This window comes from Mandrillus leucophaeus, unplaced genomic scaffold (genome assembly GCF_000951045.1).
Source record: "Mandrillus leucophaeus isolate KB7577 unplaced genomic scaffold, Mleu.le_1.0 Scaffold684, whole genome shotgun sequence".
Lineage (NCBI taxonomy): Eukaryota > Metazoa > Chordata > Mammalia > Primates > Cercopithecidae > Mandrillus > Mandrillus leucophaeus.
The window spans coordinates 24,295-39,973 of NW_012107408.1; the positions used below are offsets into that span (position 1 = coordinate 24,295).

Below are 15,679 nucleotides of genomic sequence, written 5' to 3' on the forward strand. Positions count from 1 at the left end.
AAAAAAGCTAGTTGCAAAGCAGCAAACATAGTAGGATTTTATATATCTTTGTGTACTTGTATTGCTTCTAATAAATTATTTACTATTAGAAATTGTTTTTAGTATTAAAAATGTTTAAACATAAATAAATATCAATAAGTGACTTTTAAGTCAGTCTCCATGATTTTTAGATAAGGATTTTTATATACATTTACAATGCATGTGTTCATTTTATAATTAATGAAATAAAGACCTTTACTTTGAAAAAAATGACCAGCAGAGGTGGAGTTGTTATAATATTAATATACATACTCATATAATTTTCTTTCATATCTGTGTTCCTGCTTTAGGTTGCTTCAGGGAACTTTGTGCTCTGTGTTGGATGCTGCATGTCCGTGATAAGTTATCCCTTAGTTGCAGGCAATATCAGAAAGCAAGAGAAAATGTAAAGGGAGAAAAGGTATTTACCAGGGCAAAAATAAGAAAAATGAACACACATTACTTGGGAAATTATTGTTTAAAAGAAGATTTTATTGTTTGCAGCAAAACTTTCTTTTGAACTCATTCTGGTCTACCATCTAAACTAAAAAAGAAATGAATGTTTTTCAATATCCTTTTAGGACCTTGAAGTAGAGTTTGATTCTTGTATGATTGAGCACTGTCTTAGTGCAGTGGAATGGGCTTATAGAATGCTGCCTTTCTCTCGGTTCTTTAATATGGAAGAACTTATTCAGGATATAATTTTGAGCCTTATTGGAGAACTGCCACCAATGAGAAAGGTAATGTGCTTGTAGGTGAAAGTAAACTACATCAGAATCAGGGACTTTAAAAGATTTTTGTTTAATTTTAATTAAGGATGATATTGCCTTTCTTTGGCTTATTTCACTTAGCATAATATCTTCTGGGTTCAGAAAGATAAATACTGTAGGACCTCATTTATGTGTGGAATATAAAAATTTTAAACTCACAGAAGCAGAGAGTGGAATGGTGGTTGCCAGAGGTTGGGGATGTAGTGGAAATGGGGAGATCTTGGTCAAAGGGTACAATCTTTCAGTTATAAGATGAATTAAGTTCCAGGGATCCAATGTACAATGTAGTGACTATAGTTAATCGTAGTGTATTGTTTACCTGAAATTTGATAAGGGAGGATATTACAATAGTAACTGTGTGTATTGATGGATGTGCTAATTAATTTGACTGTGGAAATCAGCACAGAATGTATACATATATTAAATCATCACATCATACACCTTGAATATACACGTTTTGTCAATTACGTGTTTTAAAATAAAAAAGTAAGTTGATACAAAACTCCTATTAGCAGACTCATGCTCAGGGAGAGGCTGTGACCTGACCTCAAAAGATTAGTAAGAAATATGCATTTATATTTTTAGTTAAAATAAAATATTTGTGGAATGGAAGAAAAAAGAATGTTGTTTCTCATAAAACTTAAAAAAATTTTTTTCTGAAGGTAGCAGAAATTTTCGTGAAAGCATTTCCCTATCCTGAGGATGTGAGGGTTCCTTTAAGAGACAAATATCACTCTCTTCACCAGAGACTCAGACACTGTGTTGTGAAAGGTATTATTTGTTGTTTCTCAGATAGCTAATAGATAAATTGCGGAAGATTCCCTTTTTGTTTTGAAAATATTTATTTACTGTTGCTTATGTGTCTATGTATTTCTGCCTCTTCCTCAAGATAGGAGTATGAGAAGGTAGAAACATTTCTCCATTGCAGAAAGACTAATCTCTTGCTTTGGAACCAGATGGAGCTGACTGTGGCTCATGGCTCTGTCAGTTAGTAACTGTGTGACTTTAGGCAAGTTGCTCAGTCTCTCTGAGCCTCATATCTTTATTTGTAAAGTGGGCATAGTATTACCTGCTTTATGATGTGTATTCAGAGAGGATTAAATAACATAATATAAAATGAGCATATAGTACTTTGTATATTGCAAGTATTTGTTGAAAACAAGTAACTTTCCTTTCCCTTTATGGTTATTTATGCTTCTAATTTTGTTCTTCAAAATTAGAATACACACATTTCTTATTGGGGTAAAACACATATAATATAAAATTTACCATTTTAGTCATTTAAAATATACAATTCATTGACATTAAGTACATTTACAATGTTGTGGAATTTTTAAAGAATTAAAATTACCCTGCTTTTTAGAACTATAATTCAGTATTTAAGTCCAGGTATGTCCAGTGATTTTGTATTATTCTATTAATATATTGTATTTGTGATTTGTCTTTTTCTTAATACTTTTTTTGACATCCTTTAAAATATTCTGTTTAAATATTCTGTATTAAATAATGTTTTAAAATTTTTCTATAGACAGCCTTGAAAACCTTCCCTTGCTATTGTTTCCTATTACTTGTAGTAAGAAAAATGTTCTTGATTTTTTTGACTAGAATTATACTAATTTTCTCTTATTCTCTACTATGTGAGAATGGAAAAAACATTGGTTATTCTTTTTATTAAATATAATTATCCTTCTGAGTTTTAAAACAGTTAAATCACTTAAAGTTTTTTTTTCCAGGGCATACTGTTTCTTCTGAGGTCTAGGTTCTATCTCTTTTATTGTGTTCTTTAATGGACCTTCTTTAGCTTCTGCAGCTCTACTTTAAAATACCTTTCCAGTAAATACTGAAGAAAACACGACCTATAAGAATGTGGAAATAAGTCATGAGTTAGGTTTCTTGTCCCCAGGAGGGACCAGAGTTGGGTCTCCATATGTCTCGAATTGAAACATTTTAATGAACACTAAGACTTTTTATTCTTTTCTTTCCAGGTCCCCAAACTGAGGAAATGATGTCTGTTGTCATGCATTCTATCCAGAAAGTGAGGGTGAAAGCTCTAAAACGTGTACAGAGAAATATAGGCTCTTTTGAATTGAATATATGGGAACCAATTGAAGAAGAGAAACCAGATGAGGCTGCAGGTTTTGACAGATTTTCCCTGGGGACTAGTTTGAGCAGAAGTACACTCACAGAACTTGGGAATTCTATGGTTCACAGTGATGCAGATACGGCAGATACATTCTCTGAAGCTTTGTCGGTTGAAGAAAAAAGTAGGATAAATATCTATCAAAGGTACAATTGAGATCTTTTAATAACAGGCATTCGCTTCCTTTGAAAAGTAGCTTTCAGGCATCTGATGAGCTGATTTCTGGTCCCAGCAACCCTCACAGATTGCACTATTAATAATATGAATAAGTGCCACCCCCTCCACTCATAAGAATATTAGGAGTATAAAATGAGACTGTACATTCGAAAATTTACTTTAAGTATTATTGATATATGAAATAATTTTGCCATCTGAAATTATAAAATCAGAGGAGTAGATGAAATTCTACGCTTCACTGGAGGACTTTCAGTTTTTTTAAGTAATCTTTAGACTTAAATAGTTTTGGGTTACTGAGTTAGCCATATTATTTTTAAGGAAAATTTTTCCTTAAATTTCCTTAATATTTTTAAGGGAAATATTTCAGGGAAGGAAATTGCCTCAAGCAGAAGGGATGGGATGCTTTCAGCCCAGGTGGCCAATACCTGTTCTCTTACTGAGGGAACTAAGGATCTGTGTTCTGCCCTAAGAACCACGTTAAGAAGAAACATTTAAAAGGAATTGTGGTTGGGCAGTTAAGGTATCTGCCTAACTGGTTTCATAGCAGCTAAAAGTGTTTAGAAAAAGTTCCTAATTTTGTGTGGTAAAACAAAAAAGGACAGTCTTGCTTGTTACACATGGTATTAGGGGAGCTGAGCGGGCAGATGCAAGAAAAGAAATCCTAAATTTTGTTGTGTATCAGTGGCTTGGAGTTTTTGTTGACTTTGTATTCCTAAAATCTGACCCATTAGAGGACTATTTTTTTTTTTTACCCACAGAAAAATCATTCATGTTCTTTTATAGTGAAATTTCTGTGGACACATTTTAATCTCTTCTAATACAAATTTTCCCTTTTGATATTAATTTTTTTTTGATCTCGTAGAAATGTTCCACTCTTGAAAACACTTAGAAATCATTTAGTCCCACTCCCTCATTTGAAATATATGTAATCAAGGCACACAAAATATACATGACTTAATCATTGGAGAGAATTTTTCATGTCAATTCTAATATCAGTTTTAGTGATTAAATGATCTTTAATTCTGTCTTATTTTATTTTATTTTTTTGCTGTAGAAATGCCCCAAATCACATGGAATTAACATCGATTGGTAAGCTCACTGATAAAAAGAAAATGTGTAATCAGAAGGAAAATCCTACAAAGAAAGAAGATCATGAAAAGTTATCACAAAATACACTTCCTGTAATAGGTGTTTGGGAATTTGAACGTGACGATGATGAATATATTAAATTCCTTGATCTCTTTTTGAGTTACATTCTTGAAAGAGACCTACCTTATTCCAGGGATGCTGGAATTCCATTTCTAACCAGTTTTTCTGGAACGCTTAGAGAACATGAACTTAATTCTTTACTTTTTGATGTACATACAACATTAAAACGACGTCAGAGCAAAACTAAAAGCCAGAATGTGTTTAGAGCTGGTTCTTGCTTTGTTGTTGCTCCTGAGTCCTATGAATCAGAAAAATCATCCTCTTTAAATGATGAATATGGCATGCATTTAGAAAACCAGGAACTTTCATCATCGGTACTGGTTAATCAAGGGATCAAACCTTTTTTAGAATATCCTTTGAATGCAGTCAATAAGAATGAACAAATGAGTGGATTATTTGGTTTAAAGCAAAAGTCAATTTACAAAATACAAGATGACACTAGAGAAAAATGTCTAATCCAGAGATCATCAAGCAACATTTTTTGGACTCCCAAGTCCATTAAAACTAGAAGTTGTATTTTCAAAGCTATTCAGTGCAATGATATTAACCCTCAAGAAGATCTTCCTTTAGCACTAAACACATTTGGCAGTATAGGAAGACTGCTGGAATGGATGATAAGGTGGTCTAATAGAAGACTACTCTGTGATTCTGGTATAACTGAGTCGTCCTCTGAGTACAGTCCAGTAATTCGTGTAAAGACCTCTACAGCTGCCATTCTTACATCATTATGGCTTTTGGAACAACCCTATTTTGCTACATATAAGGCAAAAAATGCCACTATTCAGGTAAGCATATCAATTGTTCATTACATACAAACGAGAATTCTCATTTTAGATTAAAACTATGTTTACATTTCCCATCTATTAAAGAATCATTAAATAATAGAAAATTAATGACAATGTTGATTATAATCAGTATCTCCTATTTTTTTCTTCTAGTGGTTCCTTTAATTCTTAACAATAGTTAAAGTGAACGTGCTTTTCAGAGAGGCTGTGAGGTCTTGAAGTTTTGTGTATATTTATAAAAAAGAAAAAGGGGAAGGAGATAATTTTAGTGATATTACAAGTGGTATTACAGTTATATTATTTCTCTCTTCGGTTTCAGGTTTTGGTTCAGATGAAGGACTAGGTAGCTCTCTAGTTTTAATTACTGATGTCTCATCAAGTCCATTAGTGGATTGTTTTTCTTATACTCTCAGGCCAGAAAAGGTTGAAGAATCAAACCCAGAAAGGCAGATGGGAGTCAGTAGAGGAGTTAGTGTTTAATTAACTATTCTTTCTTCCCTAGTCAATGGCAAGTGCCTTTATTCCAAAGTAGTTTATTCTAGGCTGAAGGATGTGAATGCGCGCATGTGTGTGTGTGTGTGTGTGTGTGTGTGTGTGTGTGTGTGAGAATTTGTTTTATTTTTTACTTATTTATTTTTTGAGACAGAATCTTGCTTTTTTTTTTTTTTTTGAGATGGAGTCTCACTCTGTCACCCAGGCTGGAGTGTAGTAGCATGATCTCAGCTCACTGCAACCTCTGCCTCCTGAATTCAAGCAATTCTGCCTCAGCCTTGCGAGTAACTGGGACTACCGGTGCGCGCCACCACGCCTGACTAATTTTTGTATTTTTTAGTAGAGACGGGGTTTCACCGTATTCGCCAGGCTGGTCTTGAACTCCTGACCTCGTGATCCACCCGCCTCGGCCTTCCAAAGTGCTGGGATTACAGGTGTGAGCCACTGCGCCTGGTCCAGAGTCTTGCTTTATCACCTAGGCTGGAGTGCAGTCTTAGGATCAGAGCTGCCTGTAGCCTTGACCTTCTGGGCTCACGTGATCCTTCCACCTGAATCTCCCAAGCAGCTGGGACCACAGGCTCATGCCACTATGCCTGGCTAATTTTTAAATTTTTTAGAATTTCCCTTTGTTACCCAAACTGGTCTCAAACTCCTGGGCTCAAGTGATCTTCCTACCTCAGCCTCTCAAAATGTTGGGATTATAGGTGTGAGCCACCACACCAGTCCTCTTTTTTTTCCTTGAGATTGGTTTCTGTTATCATAAGGTATACAGTTTATATGATACTGTGATATTTGTCATCCTTGAAATTTGTATTTCTAGGTAATGTATATGGAAATTTTAATTGAGACAAAAGGGATACGTACCTTGTGTTTTTAGCTGCATGTATTTTTGTTTACTATGTCATTTTGAAATAACTACTGAATGTCTTTATGATATAGCAAAGGGAATGAAATGAGAATATTATAATTTTTTTGCCACTGTTTCGTGACCTGAAAACAATGACAATATCCCTTGCAAATGTGTAAGGCTGATTTCTTTTGAATACTATTTAGGTAGTCAGATTTGCTTTTCCAGTTAGAAGATTGCTTCAGCAACAAATATTGAGTTGTGGAAATGCAGTAAATATTTGATAAATGAATAAGAGGATTATTCAGAATTCCTGTAGAAAGAAAGAATAATTTTAAAATATGGTGAAAAATAAAGGGTTCAATAAATACTAAATACTGTAAATGGTTTGCTTTAGATGGTAGAGAATCGTGACACTCGGTGTCAGGTTGGACCCAGTATTGAGAGGGAGAGCAAATCAGATGCTGGCGGTTCAGTTGCAGTAGCAGCTCCAGGTGGAACAGAGGAAAGAAATGGTCAGAATAAATCTTGTCAAAATATCTTGAAGTAAGTTGCTGATTATACTCTTCTTTTCAATATAAGACACCTGGTTTGATGGCCTTTGGGCTTAAAGGGAAGAATCAAACCCTTGAAAGTTAAAGGAATGAGCATTTTTTGAAGTAGAGGAACAGGCAGTGAGCTTTCTGAGGTGCTTTAACAATTCATTGCAAATTGTATTTTTTCCCTCTTGGTCTAGCTTATATTTTCTGAGACAATAATTAATTCATCCTGAGAGATTCCTTTATCAATTTATTTCCCATATCAGAAGTTGAACTAATCCTTTCGTCCATTTTTATATATGAAGCAATGCTAGGAGTAACATAGCTTTGAATCCCAAGGCAAAAGCCATTATAGCATGAATAGTCCTTTGTGAGAATGATAATTTTAGATAAGTTGAAATTATTCCAATCATTTGAATAAATAAAAACTAGGATGTTTAGTTATTTACTGAACAATCTTTTTTTTTTTTTTTTTTGAGATGGAGTTTCACTCTCGTTGCCCAGGCTGGAGTGCAATGGCACAATCTTGGCTCACCGCAACCTCCGCCTCCCAGGTTCAAGCAATTCTCCTGCCTCAGCCTCCCTAGTAACTGGGATTATAGGCATGTGCCACCACTCCCAGCTAATTTTGTATTTTTGGTAGAGACGGGGTTTCTCCATGTTGGTCAGGCTGGTCTCGAACTCCCGACCTCAGGTGATCCACCCGCCTCGGCCTCCCAAAGTGCTGGCATTACAGGCGTGAGCCACGGAACCCAGCCTACTGAACAATCTTTAACTGAGCTTCTATGTATCAGAATTTTTTTAAGAAAGATTTTATAAATATAAAACCAAAGTTTGTTCTTTGTTTTTAAAAAACTGAATTAAGTCGAGATTGCACCATTGCACTCCAGCCTGGGCGGCAGAAGGAGACTCCATCTCAAAAAAAAACAAAAACAAAAACTGAATTATAATGTAAAGTAGCTCTTTATCTCCAAGAGTAGTTGTAATTTTAGTTGCTGCATTTTTTTCAGTAGAATGCCAACTGAAGCAAAAAATCCTGATATAAAAGAAATCAATGTTGAGATTATTTCCGTCATTCATAATACTAAAAAAGAATTTATAGATATTGATGAGAATCTTTTAGAAGTACAAGCATTTACAAAAGAGGAAATGGATATGCACATATCAGACTATGAAGGTCAGTTTATTTAGATAATCTATTTTTTTGGCTTTATTAATTTGAAATTGGTAAATAATATTATCTGAGATAACTTATTTAGTCTTCCACGTAAGTGTGTTTACAGGAGCCTAAAATGAAAAATTAAGAGAATTAAATATTTATGAAACATTGAACATATTAACTCTAATTTTGGTTTTGATAAAACCAAGAAGATCTAAGGTATTTTTATGTTGGTGCTCTTTTACAATTGTTGGGCCTGTTGTGCTGCTTATGTAATAATTATGGTCTCTTAATTTCTGCGAAGCAACTCTACAAACCTCTCCCCAGCAGTCTTCCTTAAAACACAAACTCTCAGAGCACTACATAGAGTTAAACATACTGAATAATAAGGCCTCTCAAGGCTTATCTGGAATTTACCTGATGAAGATGGAATAGACTCCAGGTGTTTTCAAAGACTGTCTTTATAAAAAGGATAGAAAATATTTCTGTCATTATATTGTTTCTGGTAATATTCCCTGAGCCCCCTAAAAAGTCAATAGTTTAATTTTTTTAATGATCAGTTTTCTCTTCATCTTTCCTTATCGCTAGAAGACATTAAAGAATCTGTTGGAGGTTTCAGAAGTCCCAATCTTGGCATTTGCATGATGACTTTACCACAGCAGTTAGAAGAAGTAAGTCAATAAATAGTGGATACAATTATTCATCTTTCATTTTGTGTAGTGTTTAAATTATACATGTTTTTATTCATTGTTATTAAATATATCAAAGCAAGGCTAGCTCTTAAAAATGCACTATGGGTTGTAGAATATAGCCATGCTGTGTGGCATTTTTCTTTCCCTGAAATTCTAGTACAGTATAGTAACATGTCCAATAATTTCAGGCAATGAAATTTTCATGCCATAAACTGCTTCAGCAAATTTATTTAATCAAGAGTAGCAAACGTGTCCTTTATTTAAAAAGTATGGAAGTATGGCCAAGCATGGCAACTGATACCTGTAATCCCTGCACTTTGGGAGGCTGAGGCGGGAGGATTGCTTGAGCCCAGGAGTTTTGGACCAGCCTGCTCAAGAGAACAAGACTCCATCTCTACGAAAAATTAAAAAATAGCCAGGCATGGTGGCATGTGCCTGTAGTAGTCTCAGCTACTTGGAAGGCTGAGGTGGGAGGATCATTTGACTTCAGGAGTTTGAGGCTGTAGTGAGCTCTATTGTGCTAGTACATTCCAGCCTGGGCAACAGAGTGAGACCTTGTCTTTAAAAAAAAAAAAAATTAAAAAGTATATTTCAGCTGTACTTTTTATACATATATATGCTTTTGGTATTATTTTTCTCAAAACTCTATACATTGAATTTCCAGGGGGAACATAGACATTTCCAATTATTGTAACAGTTCTGTTTTTTGTTTTTTGTTTTTTTTTTTTTTGAGATGAGGGTCTTGCTCTTTTGCCCAAGCTGGAGTGCAGTGGCACAATCGTGGCTCACTGCAGCCTGGAATTCCTGGAATAAAGTCATCCTCTTGCCTCAGCCTCCCAAGTAGCTGGGTCCTACTATAGGTGCGCACCACTATGCCCAGCTAATTTTTTTAAAAACATTTTTTTGTAGAGACTGGGCTTTGCTATGTTGCTTAGGCTGGTCCTGAACTCCTAGCCTCAGCCTCTCAAAGTGCTGAAATTACAGGTGTGAGCCACTGTGCCCTATCTGTTGTAACAGTTCTTTATTATTATTATTTTTATGTTTGAGACAGTCTTGCTCTGTTGCCCAGGCTGAAGTGTAGTGGTGTGATCTTGGCTAACTGCAGCTTCAGCCTCCCAGGTTTAAGCAATTCTGCCTCAGCCTCCCAAGTAGCTGGGAATACAGGCATGCGGCACCATGCCTGACTAATTTTTTGTAATTTTTGTAGAGATAGAGTTTCACCATGTTGGCCAGGCTGATCTTGACCTCCTGACCTCAAGTGATCCACCTGCCTTGTAAACAATTCTTTTAAAATGGATTCATTTTTCCTGGTTTTATAGTTGTTTTTGCAGGGAAATGAATAATCATGTAGTGTTATATGTATATAATTTACAGTGTGTTAGTCTATTGACACAGTCTTGTCTTTGTAACTTAGCATGCTCAATAGTCCAGTGTGGCAGACTGGAGGCAGTTCACACAGTATAAAGATTTGGTCAGAGCAGGGCTGGGAGTACATTTTACTGTGTGATTTCTCACTTGCTTGTAGACTGTTGTTACTTTGGTTAAGCAGCTAATATGAGACTGAAAATACTCAAGACAGTAATACCTATTTGTTTTACCTGTTTTCTTTTTGCATACTATCAATTTTAAAAGGAGTTCACAGAAGAGGTTCAGTGTCAAAGGGAAGAACCACTGGAGACAAATACGGAGGAAAAATCGACTGAACAGAAAGGGTAAGGGGGAAAAAAGTATGATAGTAATTGTCTCTGGTTACTTCAGTGAAGCTTTCAGCTTTTTTCCTTCATAATTTACAATACATGATTTAGGGTGGTATTGTGTTTCTACTGAAACTGTAACTTCAGCTTATAGTTATGGTAAAATGATTTTTGGTAAATGTTATACTTCTATATATTGATAGAGCAAAATAAATAATGATCTCTAAAATGCCTTTTGTTCTCTCATCACTATCAGCCTTATCAAAATAAAGCTGTAAATGGGTCAAAGCTTATTTAGCTGCTAATTAGGGAACCACTTTTCATACTTATTCCATATTTATTGAATCAAATAAAGAACCATTATGAATTATTTTATGTATGTATAAAATCTTTCACTGTCATGGTGATTACTATACACTATTCATTAGGGCTATGATGTACACTTACACTGCCGGCTAGCTTATTGCTTCAAGGAGAGCTGAAGGCAGTTTTCATGTGTTGCAGTTTGAACATATTTCTAAATCTTTAGAATTTTAGAAGTTCTAGAATTTTAGAATTCCCTTAGATAAGAAAGGCAACATGGCCGGGTGCGGTGGCTCATGCCTGTAATCTCAGCATTTTGGGAGGCCGACGCGGGTGGATCATGAGATCAAGAGATCGAGACCGTCCTGGCTAACAACGGTGAAACCCTGTCTCTACTAAAAATATAAAAAACTAGCTGGACGTGGTGGCGGGTGCCTATAGTTCCAGCTACTCAGGAGGCTGAGGCAGGAAAATGGCATGAACCGGGGAGGCGGAGCTTGCAGTGAGCCAAGATCGTGCCACTGCACTCCTGCCTGAGCGACAGAGCAAGACTCTGTTTCAAAAAAAAAAAAAAGGCAACATAATTAGATTTTCTTTTTCTTTTCAGTATACAAATTTTGTTAGGTTTTCTGTGGACAATTACAAAGAATATATTTAATACTATGTGCCTTTACAAGTAATTTAGATACTTCTATTCATAAAAACTATTCCTTAGGAAAATTACCCAAGAAAAGAGAGAGATAAGACAAATACTAAACTTTACAGTTTCTTTTTTCTTGTTGTTGTTGTTGTTGTTGGTTTTTTTTTTTTCGGAAACAGGGTCTTGCTCTGTTGCCCAGGGTAGAGTGCAGTGGTACAATCTTGGCTCACTGCAACCTCCACCTCCCAGGATCAAGCCATCCTCCTGCCCCAGCCTCCTGAGTAGCTGGGACTGCAGGTGCGCACCACCATGCCTAGTTAATTTTTTTGTATTTCTCGTAAAGATGGGATTCACCATGTCACCTAGGCTGGTCTCAAACTCCTGAGCTCAGGAGATCCATCTGCCTCGGCCTCCCACAGTGCTGGGATCACAGGCGTGAGCCACCATGCCCGGCCTCTTTACAGTTTCAAATGTGTCAGTGGGCTCTAGTGTTCTGAGCAAAGTGTCTGCCTCTTCTATAGGTGAAATTTGGGTCTTAGCTAACCTCATGTCCCCTCATTTTGGGTTCTGTTGTTTTCATTGCTGAGCAGTCAGCAGTATTTAAGTGGTGTTTTAAGTCATCCAGACGTATTTTTTTTGCTTTTGCTTAGGTCTGTTACTAATTGCTATGGAGACAAATGTAAACAGATTGTGATTATGAGCTAAACATTATAGAAGATTAGAGGATGTTTAGACTCTTAGATGGCTGAGCACAGATCACTCGTACCTTAGATAATGCAAAGAATATCTTGCTTCCTAATCACCTATTAATTTTTATTGATAGTATGATCGAAGCCTTTTCACATCCTGAGCATACCACACCTCAATCAACGCAAGTAGATACAAGTTCGGACATTTTTAGGTAAGAAGTTTTGCCTACTGTACCATTTAAAAATAGTTGTGTTTTACAAATCAGAGTGAAAATATGCCAACTGTACCATTTTTGAAACAATTGTTGCATTTTGACTAAAAACTAAGAAAATAAAAGCAACATAAAACACTGAAAGAGCAGCATAAGCATGCATATCTGACATCTTTACTGAGTTTCCACTAGCGATTGTATTTTAAAGTTATACAGGAACTATGTTAGAACAGTCTTTTCTGAAAAAAAGTAGTGATATATTATTGAAAGATGAAGTTGTTGCTCATTTTCAGCTTCTAAGTGATTTCTTACAGTGTTTGAAATGCTTTTAATTTTCTCATAGAACAGATTCATCCAGTTCTTTTGAACAGAGTGCTTAGTGTTTAGAAGTCTTGCCGAAATAGGAAGAAAATATAGCACAGCTTTACCTTAGAAAAAAATTTTCATAGTTAGAATCAATCTCCTTGAGACCTGTTGAAAGCAAAGCCCAATAAAGTTGTTTTAAAATGGGCAAATCTGTTTGTGCAAGGAGACCTTCACAAAATATTATTGTGTCTGCATGAGTGCTCACACCCATATCCGGCCCTTTCGTTGCACTCAGTTTAAAGAGCTTCTGAGCCTGGGCTGGGCTGTGCACATCCAGCTGTACCTACAGCTCAATTTATCCCTACACCTGCCCCTACTGTCCCAAGGCCTTCTTGAGTGCCAGTGACTTCTGCAAGCATGAATGCACCCACCCTGTGCCCAAGGGGACCTCTACAGCCCTAGAGCCCCTTGTGGCTTTAGTAGGAATGCCTGAAGAGGAGCCAGCCTGAAACCCATGCCCTCTTCCATTACACTTCAGGAACCCAGTCCCCACAGGGTGCCTCCTAAACCTTCTTTGTCTCCAGCTCACTCTTTAGATTCCAGATCCCTGTCACTGGGCAACTAACTCGCTCGTCACCCAGCTAAGAAAGCTGGGGACAGTGGAGGCTGGGAGCAGCTGTGAGAAACATGATTCTCAAGGAGCAACACTCAAAGCTTTCACTTTGGCAAAAAAAGAAAAGGCAGATCAATTGTAATGCCAATTTTTTTTTTTTTTTTTTTGAGATGGAGTCTCGCTCTATTGCCCAGGTTGGAGTGCCGTGGCCGGATCTCAGCTCACTGCAAGCTCCGCCTCCCGGGTTCACGCCATTCTCCTGCCTCAGCCTCCCGAGTAGCTGGGACTACAGGCGCCAGCCACCTCGCCCGGCTAGTTTTTTTTTTGTATTTTTTAGTAGAGACGGGGTTTCACCGTGTTAGCCAGGATGGTCTCGATCTCCTGACCTCGTGATCCATCCGTCTCGGCCTCCCAAAGTGCTGGGATTACAGACTTGAGCCACTGCGCCCGGCCTGTAATGCCTATTTTTTTGTGAATTTGCCAAATAAAGCTTTTTATTGGGTGTGTTAGATGCTCAGTAAAAGGCAAATATAATTGCCAGATGGGAATGAGTGTAAACCTAAATAAGTCTATATGAAATTTAATATGTTCTTTTATTTTTTGGAAATAATGATCTATTTGAATCTGATAATTGCCTGCTCTGTTGCTTAGTTTATAAAATGTAGAAAACTTTGAGTATCTGCTATGTTTGAGATAGTCATTTTGTTATGAGTCATTTGTTTGAGATAGTCAATTCCCCAACAGTCATTTTGTTAAAAAAAAAAACAAAAAAAAACAAAAAAAACAGCTAAACACCTTGCTTTGATCCTTAATTTTTGTTTGTAAATAAGCATTTTTATTAGGGTTTATAATACATTTAAACTCTGAGGTTTGCTTGGAAATGAAATGTTCACAGTACTGTTGTTTCACATTTAATGATAATAAACAGTAGTTTTCTCTACTGATCCTAGAATTAAATTTTTTAATCCTATTTTTTCCCTAGTTTTCTTAACTCTATGCTGGTTCATTAATTTTAGTCAAAAACATATTTCTAAACAAAATTACAAATTATGAAGTCTGTACAGTTAGTCAGAATGATTCCACAGGTCTCAAATTTAGATGTCCACAGGGACCAGGCAAGTAAAATACATGTCAGCTCTTGGGTTTGCAACACCCTGTGAAGGAGCTCATCACTGACTAGACAGTCCCTTAATAAAGATGAAAATTGAGCTGATGACGAATGTGTCTGGGGGCTGACGGGCACTAGAGAGAAAGGCTTTAGGGTTTAAATTTCTAGAAAACTACCAGAATAACCTTTAAATTGGAAGACAAAAGTGGGATCAGAATATTCAGATCATAGACATTCAGTTTGTTTTTTGTCAATTAATGCATGTTTTTTATTTAAATGCTTTCCACATAGTGCACAGATTTCTACATATAAAGACAAATCTTCCTCAGTTCCACCTCTGATATCATCAAATGGAGTCAGTGTTGCTTCACAACCACCTGTTCCAACACCTCAGAAGACCCAGAGAAATGAATGCAGGGCTCAGTTACCAGATTGTTCAGAGTCCGTTAGGCAGATGCTCCAAGATGAAATGTTTAAATTAGTTCAGGTAAGCACATCTCTATAGAAGTAAATCTACACATAGTGTACATGTAGGGTTTTAAAATATTAACAGATTTCCAGAAATTGACAAGTTAAAATTATATCACAAGCATTTCTCTGCTTTGGGTACTTTTCATTCAAATGTTTGTAACTGATTGGGCTCAGTGGCTCACATTTGTAATCCCAGCACTTTGGGAGGTCAAGGTAGGAGGATTGGTTGAGGCCAGGAGTTTGAAACCAGCTTGGGCAACATAGTGAGACCGCCAACTCTACTAGGAAAAAAAAAGTTCATAACTCTAGGGCCTAGAGGTCTAGGCTAAGCTACCTACTTCTCACAATGACTTCTTTTTACTGAGCTCTTTGGGATGCAGCTGCTTACAAAAGTGAGGTGGGGAGTAATCAAACCAGATCAGTGGGCTCCTACTCAGAAGTATCCAAGGCTTATTTTCCAGCTGACACTATCACATATTTCTTATCCATATTTCTTGTACTTGAGTTGAAACTGTCAGCTGCATTTCAAATTACTGTTCACTTTGACTTTCATCATACCTGGCTATCCTTTTTTTCTGTTTACCAACAATGGTTAATTATTTACCTTTTTAGAAACATTAGTTTCCCACAGAGCTAAACCTCTGCTCATTTTTCCTGCATTCACTTCCATATCCTTTTATGTGATGTAATATATACCATCATATTGATGATTATCGGCACTGAGGCAGGAGAATGGCGTGAACCCGGGAGGCGGAGCTTGCAGTGAGCTGAGATCCGGCCACGGCACTCCAACCTGGGCAACAGAGCGAGACTCC

The 15,679-nt window shown here is 36.6% G+C and overlaps 1 protein-coding gene across 1 annotated transcript in view; it reads left to right on the forward strand.

Annotated features, from left to right (window-relative positions):
* LOC105555415 (chromosome unknown open reading frame, human C5orf42) overlaps positions 1-15,679 on the forward strand; it is a 102,353-nt gene that overhangs the window by 17,387 nt on the left and 69,287 nt on the right. Inside the window, exons 6-15 of the mRNA XM_012002358.1 lie at positions 600-758; positions 1,451-1,559; positions 2,774-3,074; positions 4,160-5,099; positions 6,836-6,984; positions 7,991-8,154; positions 8,725-8,807; positions 10,461-10,540; positions 12,289-12,366; positions 14,685-14,880. Of these exons, the coding sequence (XP_011857748.1) occupies positions 600-758; positions 1,451-1,559; positions 2,774-3,074; positions 4,160-5,099; positions 6,836-6,984; positions 7,991-8,154; positions 8,725-8,807; positions 10,461-10,540; positions 12,289-12,366; positions 14,685-14,880 (2,259 nt within the window). The remainder of the gene's footprint in view (positions 1-599; positions 759-1,450; positions 1,560-2,773; positions 3,075-4,159; positions 5,100-6,835; positions 6,985-7,990; positions 8,155-8,724; positions 8,808-10,460; positions 10,541-12,288; positions 12,367-14,684; positions 14,881-15,679) is intronic.